Source organism: Zootoca vivipara, chromosome 6 (genome assembly GCF_965207765.1).
Source record: "Zootoca vivipara chromosome 6, rZooViv2.hap1.1, whole genome shotgun sequence".
In the NCBI taxonomy this organism is placed as follows: domain Eukaryota; kingdom Metazoa; phylum Chordata; class Lepidosauria; order Squamata; family Lacertidae; genus Zootoca; species Zootoca vivipara.
This window is the reverse complement of record NC_142589.1, coordinates 4940975-4963812: the sequence shown is the minus strand read 5'-3', so window position 1 is coordinate 4963812 and position 22838 is coordinate 4940975. Positions and strand designations below refer to the sequence as shown.

The following is a 22838-nucleotide window of genomic DNA, read 5'->3' as shown; positions in this document are numbered from 1 at the left end:
GGGCTCCCTCCTCTCCTTTCCTGGGGCTGGTGGCAGTAGTAGTCTAAAACATCTGGAGGGCACCAGGTTGGAGAAGGTTGGCCTTGTTTCTATTCTCTATTTTATTCTCCTTTCCTTCACGGAATGCTTTGAGTCTCAGGCAGATGTTTCTTGAAAGCTGTAAGGAATCATTTCTTCACCGGCTAGCTAGTTGGAGAGAAGGTGTGTATCCCTCGCCACCCCCACAAACTGACCTCTATCAAATCTGAGCTTGTAATGTCTTTTCCACCTCCTGATTTACTACGTATAAAAGTATGTCCTGCTGTCGGCTGGAAAGGAGAGACATGAAAGCTACAGGCAACTCACACACACACCCAACTAAGGCCCAGGGACAATGAATCAAACCATTGCAGCCGAGTCCAAATATGTGCTTTGATTTACGACAACCCCAGCATAGGCTGATGCTTTGATTCGGGAGGAAGGCAGTGGAATGGAAACAGCCTTTTAAAGCAGGGTTGGGTGCTCTGTGGCCTCCTGTCCTGAGCCACACCTGGCCAGCTGAGCCAAGGCTGAGCCCCACACAGCTGCCATATGTTGACTCCCCATAGGCTGATCCTCCTGGAGGAGAGGGAAAGAGGGAAGGGAATGGCTTGGCTTGCACACAGGCAAATGTCTGCGCAAAAGCTCTGAGGTGCCATGCTGGGCCCCGCCTGCCATTTCTCACACTGCAGCTGCTGAGGCGTATTACATTTTTCAGTTCATGTCTACATGGATTGTTATGTCTAAACCACTGAGCCTCTTGGGCTTGCCGATTGGAAGGTTGGCGGTTCGAATCCCCGCCACGGGGTGAGCTCCTGTTGCTCTGTCCCAGCTCCTGCCAAACTAGCAATTCAAAAGCATGCCAGTGTGAGTAGATAAATAGGTACCGCTCCAGCGGGTAGGTAAACGGCATTTCCATGCGCTTTGGGTTTCCGTCACGGTGTTCCATTGCGCCAGGAGCGGTTTATTCATACTGGCCACATGACCCGGAAAGCTGTCTGTGGACAAACACCGGCTCCCTCGGCCTGAAAGCGAGATGAGCACCACAGCCCCAGAGTTGCCTTTGACTGGACTTAACTATCCAGGGGTCCTTTACCTTTATCTTTTTACCTGAGTCCCTTCCAACTCTATGATTCCATGACACCCTGAGATATAAACTTGGAGGAATGTTTCAGTCCCACCATCTCTAACATGAAAAGAGCCTGCCGGCTCTGGCCAGTGGCCCATCTAGTCCTGCATCCTGTTGTCATGGCAGCCAACCAGGTACCCATGGCAAACCTGCAAGCAGGACCTGAGCACAAGGGCAACTCTCCCCTCTTGTGGTTTCCAGAAACTGGTATACAGAAGCACTTGCTGCTTCCAGTTGTGCAGGCTGAGCATAGCCCTGGCCACCAATCGTCCTCTCCTTCATGAATTTGCTTAATCTCTCACTCTCGCTCCTTTTCTTTCTCTTTGTCAGCCTTCCCTAACCTGGTGCCATTCAGATGTTTTGGATTATCAACTCCTCTCAGCCCTGGCTTGCTTGCTTGCTTGCTTGCTTGCTTGCTTGCTTGCTTGCTGCAGCTGATAGCAGGCGAAGTCCAAAATGTCTGCAGATGAGTTTGTTCACATCTTTGTGCCCCTGGCTTGAGAAACGATACATTACAGGGTTTGCTTGATTGCAGAGGTGGAAATTATTAGAGGAGACTAATTCAGCACCATTTTTATAGGCAGCTAAAGATGCATTTTGTGGCTGTGGGCGAGCATCAGGTCATTAACATTCAACCACATTCTGCACCTTTTTCCACCGGAGATGCCATTGCAGAGGCTCTTACAGGCCTGCCCCCTGTTCTTTCTGGTCCACAAGCGCCTATAAACGTAACCCAGCGTAACATACAGCTGTCCACCCATCCAAGCCAAGAGGCAAGCAGCAAACTTTGTGTTTGCTCCAGATTTTTTTTTGGGGGGGGGGGAGGAGAATTTGCGTATCTTTGGGGCTTTTTATTCATGTTCCAACCCTGCGCTTTATCTCTGGGGCCAGGTGTAAGGGGTAAGGCTTACAGGGAACAGCCTCCCCTCCTCAGGAGCAGCCCGTCTTGGAGCAGCCACGAGAGCGAAGGGTCTGATGAGCAGAGCCAGGAAACAGAAAGGGAGTGCCAGCCCTCTGGCAACATCCAAAAGCCCCTGCTCCATAGGCAGGGAGAGAGGGAGGGAGAAAGAGGGGACAGGAGTCAGTCAGTCCGTAGGCCGTTCCCCCCCCCCCCCCGACACCGGAATTGAGGAGGCGGAGAAAGGGGAAACGCTTCACAGTTCCGAGGCTTTTATGTTGGGCTAAAACGCGAAGAGCGCCAGTGCAGGAATCTGATTCGGAGTGAGAAGACATGAAACTAGCAGCTCGTACACTGTAAATAATGTGCAGTAATAAAAGCTTCTGAAAGACAAGCATGTGGAAGGTCGTTACTCAGGAGTAGCCACAACAACCCTGACACCAGGTGTGGAGAAGCAAAAAAAAATTGAGATTTGATTATGTGGTTTAGCCTGGAAAAGAGTTGATCCTTTTAATAGGTATCAAATGGGATACTTGCCCTCCTGCTGTTCTGGACTCTGTCTGCCCTCAGCTTCAGCCAGCCTCTGTGTTTTTGGGGGGTGCCAGGTGGGGAGGCATAGAAGTTTCCTCCTTTTGCCCCTTCGCCCCGCTAAATGCCCCCGTGCCACCAGCATTCCTTAAGTCTTGGGACCTTGAGGGTCTTGTCAGCTCATTTTGAATTTAGTAAAAAAAACCAAAAACCTGTTCTTTTAATTTGCAAATGTATAAGCTCCTTCATATGCAGGGAGTCCCACAAATATGGAGAAACCCCTCCTTTATTTTTGGGTGGCCCCATTTCCTTCCAAACAGATAGGTGCTCAACCACCTGCGTTTGCTGTTAGTATCTGTCAGCCTTGGCAGGATCTATAGAACCCAATAAATAAATAAATATCTCCAGCATCCATTGTGTAAAAAAAGAAAGAACAGCAATCAGCTGAATTTGTTTATTTAGCAAGCATGGTTCTACCTCTGAGGAAGGGGAACAATGCTGTCATTTATTTATTTACTGCACTGCCCCACCTTTTTCTCTAAGGATCTCAAGGTCTCGTACTTGGTTCTTCCCGTCCTCCTTTAGCCCGCACAACAACCCTGCAAGGTAGGCTAGGCTAAGAGGCGGCATCTGCCCCCAAGGTCCCTCAGTAAGCTTCATGGCCGAGTGGGATTCCAACCCCGGCCTCGCACTTAAACCACTACAAACACTGGCTTTCAGTTATCCATGCCACTTAATTCCCCACCTCACTGGACCACTGGAAGTCTTCTTCAGCACTCCCTACAGCACTTGGGTTTCTCCAGCTGTTCTTTGCTCACACGCTCCCAAGCATACCTTCACCAGCATGAGGTCTAGAAACCCTTTTAAAAAAGCAAGCTAGCTAGCTAGATTCTGCGCTTTATTCAGATTCTGCGCTGGCCCATCATCTCAGCATGAATTCTATCAGCTCCATCCTGAGTGACTCCATGTTTGCTTTCTCTTTCAGGGTCGCTGCATTAATTTCACCCGAGTGAAGACATCACAGCCTCCCCCCAAGTACCCTCTCAACAACGCCTACCACCCCCCTCCCCCTGCCCCCATCTACACCCCTCCACCACCCAGCTCCCCAGTGCCTCCTACCCCGTCTCCGCCCTCCACGCTCCCCCCTCTCCCTCCCCCTCCTCATGCTCCTCCCCCAAATCGGGCCCCTCCCCCTTCTCGTCCCCCTCCACGGCCCTCTGTCTAAACACCCTGCCCTCTCTCCCAGAAGCCTTTCTTAAGCCATTTTCAACAGTACTGTAAAACCATTCTTAACATTCTGGGTGAAGAGACAAGCAAACCCCTTTCAATACTTCTTCTTCTTCCTCCTCCTCCTCCTCCTCCTCCTCCTCCTCCTCCTCCTCCTCCTCTTCTTCTTCTCAAAAAGTCCTCTAATGCCCCAGTTGACTGGAATGCTCAAATCCCTGGCATTCAGTTTGGAAGAAATCTCTGCCATTCATCACTTTAAAAAGAGTATGACTCTGACAACGAAAGCAAAACAGTCGCTGGACGCTGCCCACAGCCCTGTGTGTTCAGGATACCACCAGCCACTGATCTGAAAGCCATCCTCTTCCTGTCAGGTTGAGTAGATCATCCGTCAGAGGTGAGTGGTGGGGATCTCAGGAGGACAGCATGGCTGTGGCCACAGAAATCCTTGGAGCCCACGCCAGTATTGCCACGTGGAAGGTATTCCTGAGCATGCCTGGATTTGATATGTTGCTAGAAAGAAGGCAGTAGGTGCAATTAACTCAAGTCTGATGGTTTCAGAGGAAGAACAGATGACTGGAAGCAAAGGAAACGTCAGCACTTTGCCCTTTGAAGAATCATAGAATTGTAGAGTTGGAAGGGACCCCAAGGGTCATACGGTCCGCACCCTGCAATGGAAGTGGAGGAAGTGGCCTGAAATGGAATGTATGGCTTTGTCATGTTCTCAGCTGACAGGAGGAGTCCAGAGGAGTTGGGATGCTGTGATGAAGCAGAGCAAATGCAGCCGCTGGGTGGAAAGGCGGCCTTGCCCAGGCAAGGGGCAGAAGTTCTGTGGCACATGGCCGTGAGATTTCCAAAAGGCAGCCCAAGGGCAGCCCAAAGTGGTTGATTCCATGGGAGATCTGAAAACCACCAACAATACACCTGACTGGCCCTGCAAGGACCCTTTTAGGAAGTGTGCTGGCAGTTTAAGTGAATCCACTTCCTGTTGGCCGGCTTTGGAAAAACAACACACCTCAATCATGGGAAGGAGGAACAGAAGGAAAGGGAGTTTCACGCAAATGTTTCCCCAGCGTGCAGAGAGGAGGTGAAACGACTTGAATTGCCATGGTTTTAAAAAGACTAGACAACTTTCCCCCTTTAGTAGCTACTTTCAAATGGACTCGGAGAACCGTATGTTGATGCCAGTTCAAGGCGGCTCTTTTAGTGGATTTGATCATGCTGAACTGGTCTCAAGTGGTGCCTAGACTGAGCGAGAGCTTGATACATTCTGGCTTAGCCACGTTAACTTGCCCTCTTGATGTGTGTTCAGAGAGAACTTTGGAAAAGAGTGAGATGGATGCTGATCTGAGAGGTGTGACTTGAGTTTCATGTCCTCTGCTGACTCTGTATTTGGCCATGGGACGCCACTCTTGGCCTCAGATGCAATTGCAGACCCTTACAAATTGGAAGTGGCCTGGGAATTGGTTCCATGGATATCACCTGAAAAAGTTCATCATGTATTGACTTCAACACAGTGTGAGACTCTTTTCCTCCAGTACTTATTTTACAAAACCTATGTTGATTTCATTCCGTTTTGAAGGGGCAATTCACACAGCCACCTCGTGCCTGCCTGCCTGCTCTTGGCATTTCTGTACAGCTCACCTTCATCACTGATGCAAGGAGCCCTCCATGCCTGCCTTTGACTGGGAAGGAGCCCCATTTCAATGGGATCTGCACGCAGGAGGTCCAAGGCTGTTTCCATCTCGAGGCGTTTGGATTACAGGACAGAGCAAGGGCCCAGAGAGCAGCTGTGAGCCCAGATAGATGGTGCTAGGCTAGGTAAGCCAATAGCCTGACTTGCTGTAAGACAAGTTACGTTGCGGCACCCGCAGGAAACTAGCCTTAGTTAGCGGGGGGTGCAGCACCTTGCTGGGGCAATACCAAAATGTGCAATAACACTGAGACTCCCAGGAGATGCACAGGCTGCATCGTTGCTTTTTATAAGTGGGAGCTGACTCAGTTTTCCAGTCCTGCAAATGTATGTATTTTACCTGTAGTAAAATGTCTGACAACCTGCCTTAGTAACACAGATGTTAGAAGTAGATAAAATAATTGCATCAATAATGGCAAACTCATGCAGCACCGTGCGATCATTAGGATCAGTTTCCCCCAAGGAAAACACCCCTCCTGGTGTTTCTGGAGGATTTCAACACCTTTCTGCAGAATGATGCATCCTAAAGTTGTTCAAAATGGTGACGGACGGGATCCGGTCAGTGTTTAGCACGTTGAGCTTGCATTGCTTTCAGTGACTTCGATATGCCGACTCCACTCTCCCTTGCGGACATGAAAATCAATGTGGCCTTTGGCTCCCTTGTGCTCCCGTAGACAATCACTGCAAGAGATCAAGGCCACAGTCCAGGGGGAATGCTTGCGCATGCATCTGCCATAGGGCATGTCCACCTTCATTGTTAAGGTAGGTTGCAAAGAAATTATTTGCGGGGTCATTGCAGCCAGAAGGTGGCCTTGCATGGGTAGACTTGGCTATTTGGGTGCTCTGAGAATCTCTGGGCTGGAACACTTTGCACATCGCAGCATGTGGTAGAAAACCAAGCATGTCGTTGACTTGTCCAGGAAAGGAACCTGTGCATCTGCCCTGGGGGAGAGATGCATAATCTTCAGATGTGCATGGCACATAAGAAGAGCCTGCTGGGTCAGGCCAATAGCCCACCTAGTCTGCAGGAAACCCACAAGCAGGATTGGAGCACAAAACCACTCCCTCCTCCTCCTGTGGTTTCCAGCAACTGAGATTCAGAGGCATCACTGCCTTCAACTGGAGGCAGAGCACAGCCTTGTGGCTAGTAGTCATCAATAGCCTTCCCCTCCACGAATTTGCCTAATCCTCTTTTAAAGCCATCCAAGTTGGTGGCCATCACTGGCCCCTGTAGGGACGAGTTCCATAGTTTAACTGGGTGCTGCGTGAAGGACTTTATTTCACCTGTCCCGAATCTTCCAACATTCAGATATGCGAGTCGGAAAAGATTTAGTCAAATTCATGGATGGTAAGTCAACCCAAAGCTATCTGCCATGGTAGCTAAATGGAATATGGTCCGAGGCAGGATAGTGCTGAGCTGTCCCATATGCTAGGAAACAACAGGTCCCCGATCATCTCCGTGGTCCCACTTTTGAGCTTCCCAGGGCCCTCAGGATGTGCACTCTTGAAAACAGGATGCTGGGCTAGACAGCCCCTTGGTTTGGTCGATGCTCTTTTCTGGTTTCCTGCTGCCTATGATCAAATTCAAAAGCATCCTAAGGACAACTGTATATGGCTGCAACTCAAGCAACTTAATCCAGATTGGAAGTGCCCAATCTGTCTCCAGGGCTGTGGTTTTCAGCAGTTACCATGAGCTGAGAGTGGCCAGTGGATACTCCCCTGCCTTTTGCTGCTTCATCTCCCCACTCTTTTCTTTCCCCAGCTGCACAGCAACAGCTGCTCCATCTGCAGGCAGAACAAAGCAGCCTTCTGTAATAGCAAAGCCACCACTCGGGACTCTGCCTGGTCACAAACCTCTCCAGAAATAGCCACTGTTTGGGTTTTCAGGGTGTAGTTGCAGTTCGGTCACAAGGCGGCCTTGTCATTGCCCAAGAAGCTCCGGCACAAGGTCCAGCTGGTTGCCACAATCTAGCTGAGCAGAAGTTCATCTTGCTGGAAGATGGGAGCACTCAGTCCAGTTGGAAGCTCTCTTGTGCAAACCTAGTGGAGGTGCAGAACAGCGCAACTTGTAACAAGGGTTTGCCAAGAGAACTTCCTGGCAGACTGCTCGGAAAGTATAGAACAAATGGGGTGAGTAATACAGGGAGTAGGTTTGACTTGTTACAGAGCCTTGAAGGTGCCCCCAAAGTTTGGAATAAAAAAAGCTTTTTAGAAAAATGCAACACTTCTTTAGCGTTTATTTGGTGGCAACGCTGGAATAATCTCAGAGGGAAAATAAGTGCATTTTGATAGCTCCCAGTTTTGTTAAAGATGAATTTTGTTTTCCCAGTTTAAAAGATTTTAAAACTAAGGGAACAAATGAATTTAAAAGTGTAAGTTAGGCCAGGGATGTTTTATTTTTAAATACACAAATCCTCTGTGCATGATTTAAAAGCAAAATTCCAAATCTGTGGTGTATATTTTATTATTGTATGCTTGCCATATTTTAAGTGGAAGCATTTCCTATCCTGTGTGGATAAAAGATCTTTTTTCATGTTGTAGTAAATTATTATAAAGCCAATGATATTTCATGGCATGTTATTGTATCAAGCTGTGCTTGTTTTTTTGTTTAATTCCCCCCTTTTATGGTTGTATTGCTATTATTAATGTATGGATAGTCCCTGTAATGACGAATGCCTCCTTTACACAGCATTAACTGTAATCATGAAGACTCTTGAGCAGAAGATCTTCCACTTAAACCATTATCGACAGTTGTAAACAGCAGTTGAGGGGTCTATCTGTGGTGGAGAAAGAGGACAATGGACTCAATCCACTCTTAACTCTTTGGAGAAAGAGCAGAAAGAGCATGGGGCTGTGCAGAACTCAGGTTTCAACCATTTTCCATTTGCCTGACATTGTTTAGTTGCCATGAGAGCAATCGGAATCAGCTCAAAACTATTTTCATGTTAAAGGTGGTGAAATCTGTGAGATATCAGTGCTTAACTTTGGTTGGATTGTGTCCATGGACCTCAAACTCTGATTAATTTTCCAGGGACAATTAATGTTATGTAACAGAGAGGTTGAACTGGCCAGTGTACTATATAGAGACATATAGTACTGTGTATACATTTTTTTGTTAATAGAAAATCCTGAGCTCATAACAGCAAGTATTCCAGAACTAGCCATTTCTAAAGAGAGTTCTTTGTATAACAAAAAGAAGAGTGGAAGCAGTTGGATGAGACACCATCTTTTCTGCAGCTTCAGGAAGAATTAAATCGCAAAATGACTAACCACTTCACATGTTCAAATACCGTAGTTGAATAAATACTGATAAATCATACTGGACCAAATCTTGAGAAACTACTTTGGTTGAATCTATTTATTCCTAGATTCAAAAGCCAAGTGTATATGTCATATCATTAACGGTGGCCAATCTGCAATTCTTGGAAGTCCCTGGAAGGATGGAGAGGTTAGCAAATAATGGAGATGATGTAAGTCAGAAGAGAAGCTTTTCTCTGTAGATGTGGCGACCTTTGGTGGATGAGAGAAATGTCTGTTCAGCAAGCAGAAGACTCTTGTTCTGTGCCCTTGGCTTATTTGCATGAATTGTGTGGGGTTGTTGTTGTTTTTTAGATACAGCCATTACTCTCTTAAATTTTGATGTTATTAAAGAACTAATTTGAGCTCTGCCTTCATGTATTCTGTTCATAAAAGTGGGGAAAGGGCAGCTGTGGATCAGAAGCTGACCAATTGCATTGCAGGTGGCTTGGTTCTGCCCCCCTAACATAATGCTTGCCCCCCCCCCCATAAATCCTGGTTACGCTGATTCCCAGGAAAGAATGTTACGTTATCAAGGGTGAGGGGAGACCAGCAACATCTGGAGAGCCACGGGCTCCCCCATCCTTAGTCTGGCGCCTAAGAGAACAATTTTGCCCATTGTGTCACTGAAGCATTTTGACCCCAGAACCCAAAGGGGGGAATGAGGCCCTTGAAACCTTGACTGTTAAAGCCGGGAGTTCCTCTCACACACTGTTCCCAAAGTCTGCTGCAATAATTGGTTGGATTTGGAGAATGAATCCTATTGCTGAGCTCTGGTGAACCTTTTTTTAGGTTGTTACCTCTCTCAAGGCAAAGGCTAAACACCGGCCATTCAAAGGGCGAGGCAGGCCTATGGAGCAAAAACCCTGCAAAAGAAAACATGTTTTGGGGACACTGATAGGCATTTAATTCATTTTGAAAAGGCTGAGCTGCAGTTCTAAGGGAAGTGTTTGGTGGTCCACACAGGACTATCAAATTATACGGCTGTATAATTCCGCACCCCGTTTTTACAATGAAACCTGTGCATTCTGCGGGCAAGAGCTACTGCAGTTTGCGATTTCAATTCACAAGTTGCCTTGGGTGGTTCTTTTTATGGGAAGCACAAGAGAACAAGGATTTCTAAGCCAAAGTCATGGTAAGGTTGGGCACTTTTTATTATTTAAAGAGCAAAATACAAAAAAGTAAGCTAAGAAACAATCTAAATGATAAAATTCTGAGCTGTGTAGAGCACACAGCGCAAAATTAGTAAAGTGGTCCCCATAAACCATGACGAGCTGTATATATACATTCCAAAGGGAAATGAGCAGAGAAACAGAGGGCTAACATTTTCAAAAATGTTCCAGTTTTAAACACACACACACACACACAGAGCTGTGATTTCATCAGCCAGAGTCCACATTAGTCGTCTTCAGTAGTAAACCACGTCAGCCTTCTTCATGACACACGAGGAACTTGTACTTAACAAGGTTGGCCACAATGGAAGTGTTGAAGACCACGCTGATGGATTGTTGAGTTACATGAGTTCACTTGGTTGTTAAAAGGCTTGCAGACTTCTGGAACCATGGTGTTCAAAATGAGGGGGAATCCCACATGGAAACTTGCACAGGAAGAGAGCGCAGACCTTTCCACATCAGTTAGAACTTGTACCGTAGGGGCTGGAAGTAACGCTAAGCCCTTCTGCCCTGCACGCTGGTGCTCTACATCTATGTAAAGTAGCCCAAGTCACAAGTGGAGTGAAACCTCTTCCAGCAGCCCTTCCTTTCCCTTTACACTGCACGGCAGGCAGTTCAGACACATATCCACTGAAAGAAAACCGCTGCCCCTCCTGACATTGCGTAACCGCTGGCAAGGTAAGGACTTTTGTTTAATGCAATACTTCGCAACTCTACAATGTTCAATGGCAATTATGGGCCACTTTAAACCTTTATGATGAGCACAAGAGAAGCTGAGCATCAGGGTGCAAGGCTTTCTGAATACTCAAGACACACCATCATCCCATTGTTCTTAGGCAGGCCAAGAGGGTCACACAACTGCTGTCCCCCCCCCCATCATAGTATCCCTAAATCCTCTCTATTAGGACATTTTTTTCTCAACTGATGAAAGGCGATGCAGAGAAGCTGGTTTTGTACTGAGCTCTGCAAATTGGCTTATTTGCCATATTTCTTAGCTTTTGTACATTCCAGTTCTTCTGCCCTTGAAATAAAACTGTGAAAGCGTCCTCAGAAAGGAAGCTTATTCACAGCCCTCTGGTGTCATCTCTGTCTCATCACCTAAGGACAAGGGAATTGGGAGGCTGCTCATTCAGATAACTTGGATTTTTGCCATCTATGTTTGCTCCATCAATGGTTTCCAAACCTGTTCAGCCCTAGTACACCAGTCTGGCGTTGAAGCTCATCTTTGGTCTTCATATTGTATTGCATGTTCTCTTACGCCCCTTCTCACTACCTTCATTACAAACTTAATACTATGCAGAACACATGGCTGCTTCATTTCTCAAAGGTTTTTTCATGCAGAGCTAGAGAAGAGAGAAGGAAGACATCTCTGTGTTGTTTACTCAAGTGGAGTAAAATTCCGCCTCCATCTTCCCGTTCTGCAGTCTGCTGGATTCATTGCCAACAATTATTATTAATAACTCGGTGCTGAAAAATAGGTCAAATTGGCCTAGGTGGACGACAACAAAGGATGCATTTGCTTTTACAAAATGACAAACACTTTTTGCCCCTATTCATAGGCCCCTCCCAAAATGCCAAGGGGTGGCTGCTTTTTGCAGCAGGCAAAGGCTTTCGCACAGAGCATGTTCACACCACCTGCCCTCTCCCACTTCAGCTCAGCCCTAGTTTCACCATCTGCCCCTAACCTCTAGAAAATAGCAGCTTGACCTCCACATGTTTATGTGGGACCTGTTCACATTAATAGAATTGGGGTCATTCATTGAAGAGCTACCCTCCAAATAAAATGGACTGATTCTTCAGAGAAGATGCTGGGAATAACATTAGTGGCAACCGGTACAGACCTCAGTTGTGTCTTCTCTCACCCAAGGGTCACCCAATTTTTCATCCTCCAGTAGGTAAAAATGGGGTGCAGTTCTCTCTTCTGACTGCATTCCTTATATGGTGAGGAATGTCTTTACTATGTTGTGAAAGAGGCAAGGGGAAGTGACCCACCTTCTGGTGACTTTATGCCATTAAGAAAAATGAACGCACAAAGTGGCCTCCACCTCAGTCTACACTCTACAGGAGCAACCAACCAGGGCTCTTTCCTCTTTAGGCATTGACAGTGAACATCCTTGCAGGATGGGGAAAGTTGGTTTCCTGTGGCAGAGCACAGCCCTAGCGTCTCACTCTGTTCTTAAAATTTCCAGAACTACCTTCTTGTTTCCCATTTCCATTCTTGAAAGATCTTACAAGCCTGCATGCCTTATAGATACTTAGACAATTATGCAATTCAGCACTATGGAGGCCTGAAACAATCCAGCTAGACAACAAAGGAGGGTTATGACTTTTTAAAGAGGAAAAAAAAACTGTACCTTGAAATGATCATCATTTAACAATGTTGCTGGCATAGCCTGTGGATTCAACATTTAACAGTCACAAATGTAACAATTATAAAGACTCTTGAACAGGGGATTAAGATTTGATCAAGGAAGAACTTTTAAAATCAATGTGTCCCAGTACCAAAAGAGAGTGTCTCTTGCTGACATCTGCCAAAGCATTAATGACAGAGTATGCTACTCAACTGTAACAGATTTGGCCAGATTTCTTGGAAAGTCAACCTGAAAAAGACAAAGACAATAAAAAAAACTTGAAAAGGACATTTTAAATTGAACAGGCAATATAAGACTTATTGTTTTGTTACAGACACAAGTGCTGTCTCTGTTTGCTGGTTTATTTGGCAAGGCGCTCAAGTTGCCCACTTAACCCAGCTGAAGCTGGTGGATTCACACCACCTTAAGTGGTTTGTGGAACGCCACCAACAGGATGCTGGACCAGATAGGCCACTGGCCTGGTCCAGCAGGCTCTCCTTATGTTCACTGAAGGACTAAAGAGGAACTTTGAAGTGTGGTACTTACATCATAGCCTCTGAGTACCGCAAGATGAAAAGCCAGGAGCTGTAAAGGGATGACGCTGAGGATCCCCTGCAGACAGTCCACGGAGTGGGGGACTTTGATGGTCCGTTTGTTGTTTTTGATGGTCTCAACATCTTCCTTATCGCAAATCACAACAGGCCGACCCTGCAAGGAGCACATGTGTAAAGGAAAGAGGCGGGGCAGCCTCTTCTCCACTCCCAAACTTAGGAGGCCTCCACCCACCTCTTAGGTTCCGTCTCTCCACACCCTTGAGAGAAAGATGAGGCAAAGGCTGAGAGGTCTTGCCTGTCCCTGAGGCACCATGGGGAAATGGCAGGCCAGAAGAATCAGACTGTTCCTGGCAACATGCCTGTGGGAAGGAGAGCAGGGGAGGAGCTCCTCCTCCACCACCACAACCTTCAGGGTATGATTTACTGCACCTTCACAGCTCTCTTTGACACCCGTGGGTTCCAGTTGCTGCAGGGTGCCATTTTGCAGCTGCTGCAAGCAGGTCTTGGAGTGCTAGACCCCAAACTGTGACAGGAGAGCAACCTCAATTCCTTTCCCCTGCAAGCGTCACACTGGCGTCTGCTGGCAGCATTCCTGCACCTGCTTTGCAGATGGCACCATGCCACAGAGCGTGGCTGAGCAAAACTCGGGGCAAATCACTTTGGCTGGGCCATTGCTTGACCCTGCTCCTGGGCCAGGAAGAAGGCAGGCAGGCTGGAGGGAACATGGGTACCCCAGAGAGCAGCGCAAGCCAGGCTCCTTTGCTCTGGCTGCGCCCCTGTCCTGTGTGGGAGGGCGGGAAACCAAGCTAGGAGGGATGGCTGTCTCTTTACCTCCACCAATCCCACCCCATGAACTCTTTTGCCTCAGGGAACTAAGACCTTGAAAAAGTGCTTTTTTCCCACGAATGAAATAAGGCTGCGCCAGCAGAATTCAAAAGGTGTCACAACAGCCAGCCTGGAAGGTGGTTTCTGCTTTCTGGCCAGATGGGGCTGGTCTGGAAGCCACTCTCCTTGGCATCATTCTGACTGGTTCCCACCAAAAAAGGGAGAAATGGAAGCCTGTGAGCCTTGAAGGTGCCTCACAAAGTGTTGTGCTGGCTCAGGTGGGGCTACAGAGGATGGAAGAGGCTCCTCTTTTTTCCAGCCACAAGCCCTGCCTGTAAGGAGTTGAAGAGGGTCTCAGCCTGGAACACCGGGGGTTTGTCATTTAATTTGCTAATGCCACTTTTGTCGGCCCAAATGAAAACAATGTGCGTAGTCAAGAAACACACTTTTCAGTTATTTGCCATCTCCCTAGTTATTGGTTTATGTTACTCCTGAGTGAAAACACAGGGGAGAGCAGATGTGGTTAGTTTCGTTTCACTCTGGATAAGATCCTAAGAGGAGAAAGCCAGGAGGCAAGTCTTCAAGGGGGGTGGCTGACACTGAGAAGCAAACACTATTGGAAATAGCTATTTCCTTCAGCTCCTGTTCAGGTTCAGAACCTCGTTTTTCCGGCTGGAAGAGGCGCTGCCCTCCCGCTTCTTCCCTCACCCCTTTTCTCCACTGCTCCAGGCACTGCTACTCAGTTCTGGCATTAGAGCTGGTGGAGGTCAAAGTGCCTCCTGAGCTGCTGAATGGCAGGAGATAAAAAGCTGCACAGCTCCCTTTGCTCAGGCTTCCCATTTGGGGCACATTTATACATAAATGCGGGAGGAGCATGGGAACAGATGAGGTTATGTTTGTCCCCTAGAAACATCAGGAAAAGGGAAAGAGCTATTCAGCTTCAAAGAGGAACCCCCCTCTCCCAAGCATCTTGGATATTCAGCTTGCCCATCCGTGCCTTGAGCAGGCAAGACTTCTAGGCAACTGAGCAGATGCAGGAGAGGGCAAGGAGAGCCAGCGGTGGTGATTAGTGTGTTGGACCAGGGAGACCAGGGTTCAAATCCCCACTGGGCGATCTCAGGCCTCTCAGCCTAACCTACCTCGCAGGGTTGTTGTGAGAAGAATGTATGCCACCTTGAGCTCCTTGGGGAAAGGCAGGAGATAAATGCAATAAATGATAAAAGTAAAACTGTCTGGATGTGCAAGGAGGAAATCTTGCCTGAGGAATGGCAGCAGCCTTGGCTGCAACCCTGACCCCTTAAAAGGGGCCTGAGGATCCCACATTCAAACCTGGAATTAACACACAAGCAAGAGGTGAACGAAACCCTTAGACCAAGAATTGAGGCGTAGAGGAAACGGACCCCTCTTTCCCACCACTCACCTCCGATACCTTTGGGCACTGCCAATTCCAGCGCCTCATCCTTTATCCCTGAGGAGGAGCAAAGGAGGATGGGACTTTGTGGAGCAGAGCTGGGCTCTGTCTCCTCCTGTCTGCACTCACCTGCCGGGCAATGACTTGCTGCAGGGCGTTCTGGCACTTGGTGTATGTGCTGTCCCTCATGATGATCATGATGACAGGCATCAGTTTATCAACTAAGGCAAGGGGCCCATGCTTCAGCTCACCGGCCAGAATGCCTTCCGAGTGCATGTAGGTGATTTCTTTTATTTTCTGCAGAGAAGGTGCAACACATTAGTCCATGAAGTCTCTCTCTCTCTCTCTCTCTCCCTCAGGCCAGGGTTTAAATCCCCGCTCAGCCATTAAGCTCGCTGGGTGACCTTGGGGGCCAGTCAGTGCCTCTCAGCCTGACTTGCCTCACAGGGTTCTTGTGGAAGATTAAATGAGAGGGGTCGACCATGCATTCCCCCATGAACTCTTTGGGGGAAATGTGCTCCACCAAGCCAGGCATAGGCAAACACAGCCCTCCAGATGTTTTGGGACTACAACTCCCATCATCCCTAGCTAACAGGACCAGTGGTCAGGGATGATGGGAATTGTAGTCTCAAAAACATATGGAGGGCCGAGTTTGCCTATGCCTGCACCAAGCCAAAAGCAAACCAGCAGCTGTGGATAGTGGCTCCAGAACCCTCCAGCTGGTTTCTGCCTGCCCCAGACTGCAGAAACACAAAAAACTACCATGAGAACTGCAAAAACTCTTGGTAGGTCAGAGGAGATGGCAGTTGAGCTGCATTCAGTTTAGAGACAACAATATTTGCAGGCCTGATTTAAAACCCATCTTCATTTCTGACCTTTAGAAAACCTACTCAGTCCATTTGGGAGTCTTTCTGTTGTCCCTTACACTTTAAACCAGCCTTCCCCAATCCAGTGCTCTCCAGATCACTTGGACTGGGGCTGATGTGAGTTGCAGTCAAAACATCTGGAGGGCAACAGGTTGGGGACAGCAGCTTTAAACCCTCCATTTGCAGTTATAATTACTAGAGACATGTTTTTAAAAACTCCCTCATTTTCTTGCTCATTGTCAGGTCTGACCCTTCAAACTGGAACATAAATAGCGATGCATAAGCCGCCTTATTATTATTGTTGTTGTTGTTGTTGAAGGAAATGGGGATTCTTACCAGAGCGCCCTCCAGGCATGCCGCATAGTGATAACCACGGCCCATAATGAGGACTGACTTCTGGTGGTAAAGCTCTGTGGCCAGTTTCTGGATTTCATCATCCATGCTCAGGACTTCTTTGATCAAGTCTATTGCAAGTAGCAAGTGGGAGGCAAGATGTTAACACGCAGATACCGCTGCAGTGACACTAGAAATGGCTGTACATGCACTTTGGAAACAATGTTCAATGTAAAATAAAAAAATTCCTTCAGTAGCACCTTAAAGACCAACTAAGTTTATATTTTGGTATGAGCTTTCGTGTGCATGCACACGAAAGCTCATACCACAATATAAACTTAGTTGGTCTTTAAGGTGCTACTGAATAAATTTTTTTATTTTGCTTCGACTCAGACCAACACGGCTACCTACCTGTAACTAATGTTCAATGTGGCATTTAAAAGCTGTACTGAAAACTTCACAATTCAGTGGATCTTCAAAGAGTAAAAGTAACTGTCACCTGGACCCACCAATTTTTATTGGGGTTTCATTAGCACCGAAGAATAGAGGTGGGAGGTGGTATTCCTAAATCCTCCAACAGAACTCGAGAACCTGTTCTGTAACTTATAAAGTGATCCACATTTGAGGATGTGACAATAAAGAACCAAGATACACTGATGCAATGCTTGACGTGGCTTTTAAATAAATATGTTTTGTTCTCTTGAAGATATGACTGTTTTCACTTTTATATGCAACTTATTGTTCCTGCACAAGCCCATCTTCTACAGCTGAAGAGTTCACCCACAGACCTCATCTGTTTATTTTATTTATAAAACCATCTTTAGCCCCCCCCCCCCAAAGTGGCAAATGTCATTAATTAAAATATAATCAAAACAGTAAGATGAAAAATGAGCAAAAAACCACAACCAAAAGCTTGGCAAAAGAGAGAGAGAGCACCAGTCACCACGAAGAAAGGGGCTCAGCTGGTTAGAGTGTGGGGCTGACAATGTCAAGGTTGCAGCTGCCTATTCCTGTATTGCAGGGAGTTTGACTAGATGACCCTCAGGGTCCCTTCCACCTCTGCAATTCTATGATTCTAACTAGGCTTTCCTGAGGTCCAGAATCTGGGTGCCAGAACCAAAAAGGCCCTGCCACTCAAGCCAGCCCAGACTTCTGATGACAGCAGGTTGCAGAGGAAGGCCTCTAGGCAAGAGTGCAGCAGACAAACAGGCTCATGCAGCAGGCGGCAGCCCGTCAAAGGTCCTACTCCAAAACTGTTTAATAACCAGGACTTTGAACTATGTCTAAAAATGGATTGGTAGCTAGTGTGGATTAACCAAGAATGGAGCATCAGAGCTTCAGAGGCAGCTCCATGCAGGCTATGTGGCAGTGAGGGACCTAATCTGGATGAGATCCTTGCTGCTTCAAATCTCCCAGCTTCTCACAAAACCAGGAAGCAAATGAGAGGTCCCTCTTCCCTCATCAAATCGATCCTCGCCTTGCTGTAGAATCCTTCAAAGTATTACATTTTGTCATGACGCCACAGAGCGCCTGTACACACCTGGCAATAACTTGAGGCCTCGCATGATTTCTTTCCGTCTTTCTTGCATGGAGATCCGGTCATCGCACATCATGAGCGCAAACATCACTAGCGACACAAATTGGCTTGTGTAGGCCTGCGGAAAGAGAGGACATCACTGTGCATATGCTTGCCAGGTTTGCAAAGATGCTGCAAGCTGTCCAAAAATCACACCTGAAAGCAGCTCAGGAGGGTACTGCTGGGATAAAAGTGCCCACTTGATCCTGGCACAAACCCAGCCCAGCCCCTAAGCACCAGAAAGAATTGGTTCTTCCAATGAGAAAAAGGAGACCAATTCCAAACGTACCTGACCTGACGACAACAATTATCCTAGCTAACCTGGAGAGTAAGAAGAAGGGAGCAGCTGAGTGTGTGGCCAGTCCTTACAGCTGGAGGCTCTGTAATTTTGCTGTTCATGCCTGGGCAGAGGCAAAGATCCTGCACCCAAGGCACAACTCGCACTCGTATATCTTCACATCCTTAGGCAGGAAAGTGTTGGGGGGGGGGCAGGGGGAGCCAGTCAATACCCCTGAATTCTGTCTAAAGGCTGACAGAAAGGGGGCAGGCCCTGCAATCTTCTGTTTTTTTTCCTTCTAGCCTGATTAGAGAGAAAACAACAGGCCCAACCCAGCGACTCAGAGCAGGATGAGAACTTGGGTATGCTCAATGCAGAGAAAGGCTAACTCTGAGGAGGAAATGTGTGTGTCTGTGTTGGAGGGAGCCCAGCCTGAAATCCAAATCCCTGTTTGGGAGAACCTTATTTCTAGAGACCAGTGGGGGGCACTAGATGGCAAGATGTAGGGGAAAGCACTGATTTCAAACTGTTATTAATCTAGAGGAGCTACTTTCTATTGACTCCTAAGTATTGACTCTAATTTGGAGGTTCCACCACTGCAACTTGAAAAAGGATTGCCATTGTCTGACAACTTCCACCTTCTCAGTGTATCAGTAGTTTCCCCCAGAAAGCATTGTCAGAGTTAACTTCGATTCTTTACCCTAAACGGTGATTGCATATTCCAGAAATGCAGCCTTAAATGGGGACGGGGGGAGAATGTAATGTGTAACATCTGCTCTACTTGGGATGCCGCCAACAAGCTCAAGAGCATAAGCAGGACAAAATAGCGCCCGTGACACAAAAATACAGGTTTATACCCCTCCTAGACCTGGGCAGCCAGATGCTGAGGACAGAGTGCTGTGCTTGGACCAGGAAGGTCTGGGTGACCATCACCCCACCCAATTAAAAACTTCCCAACTTGTCCAGAATTTTGTTCTCACGGTAGCAAAATAGTGGAAAGCAAGTACATTCCCCTCCTGCAGTTTCCAGCAGTGGAGGCAGAACATAGCCATGGTGGCTAGGAACCATTGATCCTCGCCAGCTATCTGGTCCAGTGGCACTCTCCCCTCTCATTGCCATGGGTTACCCCAGGCTCCAGTGCCCCTGGGCCAGAACAGGGGCTCCTTACCTGGGTCTCTGGAGCAGCCAAGAACAGCCTAAGAAAACAGATTCTGAAGTTCTTAACTGGCTCCGTGGAAAGGAGCACCAATATTTTCAAAACTGCCAATGCAGCCTAAAAATGAGCTGGACTGTCAGCTGCAAACAATACCCTCTTAGCTCATGTAATATTGCAGCACGTTCCCCACGAAAAAGCAGCAGGCACCTTAGCATACAAATCTTGGCCAAGGCTTGTTCTTTGTTAAACACATTTTTAAAAATCTTAAGGGGAAAAAGAAGCAGCTTGATCACCTTGAAATATTTGCTAGGGACCCTCTTTGACACCCCCCACCCCACCCCCTGGGGAAGGGTGTTGGAGGATTCAGGACAGATAAAAGAAAGTACTACTTTATGCAGCACGTAGAGCTAAACTACAGAACTTGCTCCCATGGGAGGCAGTGATGGCCCCCAACCCAGATGGCTTTAAAAGAGAGCCAGACAAAGGGAGGGGACGGCTATTGATGGCTACAAGCCAGGATGGCACTGCTCTGCCTCCACAGTTGGAGGCAGCAATGCTTTGGAATACCAGTTGCTGGAAACCACAGGAGGGGAGAGTTGTTCTTGTGCTCAGATCCTGCATGCGAGTTTCCCACAGGCATCTGGCTGGCCACTGTGAGAATAGGATGCTGGACTAGGAGGGCCATTGGCCTGATTCAGAAGGCTCTTAAGGGTGTTCTTAAGGGGATCTACAGCCTGGAGGTCTGCGGAAGGGAGGGGGGAGAGTGCAGAATGGCCAGCTGCAGCAGCAGCAGCTCACACAACAAACCATGAAAAGCAACTCAAGGCAGCAGGGAGGAGATGTAGTTATGCCCTGGTGGGAATCTACTGAGATAGGAAGAGGAGCTCCCCATCACATGGGATCTTGCCTTATTCACTGCTCAAAGACTCTTCCAACATTTGGGTGTTAATGGTATGTTTTTAGTAAGCTTTAAAGAATAATTTAATACAAAAAGTAGTTGAGTTATACATGCACATGAAATTGATATACACCGAGAGATTACCTAACATTTATGCCGTCTACATTTCCCTTTCCTGTAGCTTGCAACAAACCCCTAATCTCAAACCCATACCACAAAGCGAAAGCTTGGTTATCTTCCAAGGCTTTAAGAATGCACCATAACAAACAGATCAGACTAATATTTGCATCAGTTGGGGATTATTATTTTTTTTAAAAAACCACCTTCTCCATCTAAGCCTTTATCATTTGTCTTGATTTCTTAAAAATTATCCAGTGCAATTTAAAAACCAGTCCAAAGTGCAGTGTGTGCCTGCACTTCAAATGAGGATTTCTTTAAGAAGTTATGCCTCTTTCAACGTAACGCAACCTGGAGGAAACTATTCAAAATGTGGGTATTTTTAAACACCCTCTGCACAGTGTAGTAGAACTGGGAAAGAACCCCTATGCCTGCCCCTGCTCCCTCAGCCCTTCCTTGAGAAATCACAGAACTGTAGAGTTGGAAGGGATCCTGAGGGTCATCTAGTCCACCCCCCTGCATTGCAGCATAGGATTCAGAACAGATGCATGTATTACAAGATAGGCAAATCTACGTGACTCAACTGAGCTTTATTGGTGCCAAGTGTGAGTGAGGAACCCTTACCTTTGTGCTGGCAACCCCAATCTCTGGTCCAGCATTGATGTGAACCCCGCAGTCTGTCTCGCGAGATATGGAGCTCCCCACAGTATTTGTGATTCCTACAGTCAGGGCTCCTCTCTCCTTGCAGTACCGTAGGGCCATCAGAGTGTCTGCTGTCTCACCTGCAGAGAGACAGACACCATCAGAGTCAGAAAATGCTTGACCTGGAGGCCATAGAATCATTCTAGCCCAACCCCCTGCAATGCAGCAATCACAGCTAAAGAATCCCTGATTAATGGCCATCTGACCTGTGCTTAAAAACCCCTAATGAAGGTCCACCACCCTCCAGGGGAGACTGTTCCACTGTCCAATAGTTCTTGCCATCAAAAAGTCATTCCTGATGTTTAATCAGAATCTCCTTTCTTGTCATTTGAATTTACTGCTTCAGATCCGACCCTCTGGAGCAACAGAAACCAAGCTTCCTCCACCTTTTATGTCCTTCAGATATTTGAAGGTGGCTATCCTATCACCTCTCAACCTTCTCTACGCTAAACATACCTAATTCCCTCAATTGTCCCTCATTAGGCTTGGTTTCCAGACCCTTATCATTTTGCTCATCCTCTGCACTCCCTTCCAGCTTTCATTATCCTTCTTAAACTGTGGTGTCCAGAACTAGACACAGGACTCCAGGTTGGGTATGATCAAGGCAGAATAGTGCTTTATTATTACTTCCCTTGATTTGGACACTCAACTTCTGTTGATGTAGCCTAGAATTGCATTAACTTTGTTGTTGTTGCTGGAGATAGGCACCATAGACGAGAAACCACAGACCTAAGCAAAGCAGCAATGCTCTCTGAAGAACTCTAGCTCTTCCCCTTCATTGCTCAGCAACATGGACAGAAGGCAGCTGCATTACAACAACGTACTAGCTAGGGAAGCTCATACCAATGACAAACTTAGTTGGTCTCTAAGGTGCTGCTGGAAGGAATTTTTTAAAATTTTGTTTGGATTTTATAATTTGTTGTTGTTCCTTTATGTGAGCTGCCTGGAGTATACGCAGATGCAGAAAGGCAAGATATAAAATATCTAAATAAACCGGACAATATATTGCAATGAGAATAGCAGCCAGATGTTAAGATGGCAAACTGAGGGGGTGTTGTTCATTTTAAACAATACCCAAATGGCACACTTTTTTTTGAATGATGCAAAAGGCAAGAGTAAAGTAGGTAAACTGGACAAATGCTAAGTCAGTGGCCAACCTCTGCTTCTTTGAGAAATGGCAACAATATCTACAGGATTCCAAATCCTTTTAGCAATACATTCCGGAAAGAAATCTCCCTACCAATGAACCATTCATATATTCCACTGGCACTAAAGCAAATCTAGACTGATCTGTCTCGATGGCTCTGTGTGTTATGTGTATGGAGTTGAACTACAAGACATAATTACAGCTGCTTTTCATAAAGCAATTCAAACTACTAACTACTTCTTATGAATTTAGAGAATTCATTATTTATTATTACACTGAAAACGTTGTAACAACAGGAATACCAAGTGCATGGCAAAGAAGATTATAGGCATGCCTGCAAATCACCAGCAGAGGGTGTCAAATCCCCAGCCTGCCAACTGCCAATGCCTACCATTCCTTTGGCCGGCTACTATCACTATGGTCAACAGGGAGCATTCTAAGAGGCGCCTTCTACACTCAGAATATATTCTAGCAGTTCCCCTGGCCAAGGAAGAAATCACTGTGAACTAAAAGAGCCTCCAGATGTTGTTGGACTACAACTCCCATCAGCTGTGTTGGCTGGGACTGCTGGGAGTTGCAGTCCAACATCATCTGGAGGGCAGCGGTCGGTGAAGGCTGCCCCAGAGGGATGGGAAACCCTGCAAGGAATCTGCTGTTTGTGACTAC

At 47.0% G+C, this 22838-nt stretch overlaps 2 protein-coding genes across 6 annotated transcripts in view; one reads left to right on the top strand and one right to left on the bottom strand.

Moving 5' to 3' along the window:
- Positions 1-3944, top strand: part of ANTXR1 (ANTXR cell adhesion molecule 1) — a 126531-nt gene extending 122587 nt beyond the window's left edge. The window contains exon 18 of one of the 2 annotated variants that reach the window (XM_035118587.3): positions 3559-3944. In XM_035118587.3, the coding sequence (XP_034974478.2) occupies positions 3559-3798 (240 nt within the window). In that variant the 3' untranslated portion in view covers positions 3799-3944. Of the gene's footprint in view, positions 1-3116; positions 3181-3558 lie in introns of those variants that run through there. The other variant, XM_088670877.1, reaches the window with a different exon arrangement.
- Positions 3945-9923: 5979 nt separating this feature from the next.
- The window catches only part of GFPT1 (glutamine--fructose-6-phosphate transaminase 1), a 43055-nt gene continuing 30140 nt past the window's right edge, over positions 9924-22838 (bottom strand). For all 4 annotated transcript variants that reach the window (XM_035118082.3, XM_035118084.3, XM_035118080.3 and 1 more), the window contains 6 exons: positions 20948-21105; positions 17840-17954; positions 16303-16430; positions 15230-15397; positions 12857-13018; positions 9924-12559 (listed from right to left, as the gene is read on the bottom strand). In XM_035118082.3, coding sequence (XP_034973973.1) covers positions 12515-12559; positions 12857-13018; positions 15230-15397; positions 16303-16430; positions 17840-17954; positions 20948-21105 — 776 coding nt within the window. In that variant the 3' untranslated portion in view covers positions 9924-12514. The remainder of the gene's footprint in view (positions 12560-12856; positions 13019-15229; positions 15398-16302; positions 16431-17839; positions 17955-20947; positions 21106-22838) is intronic.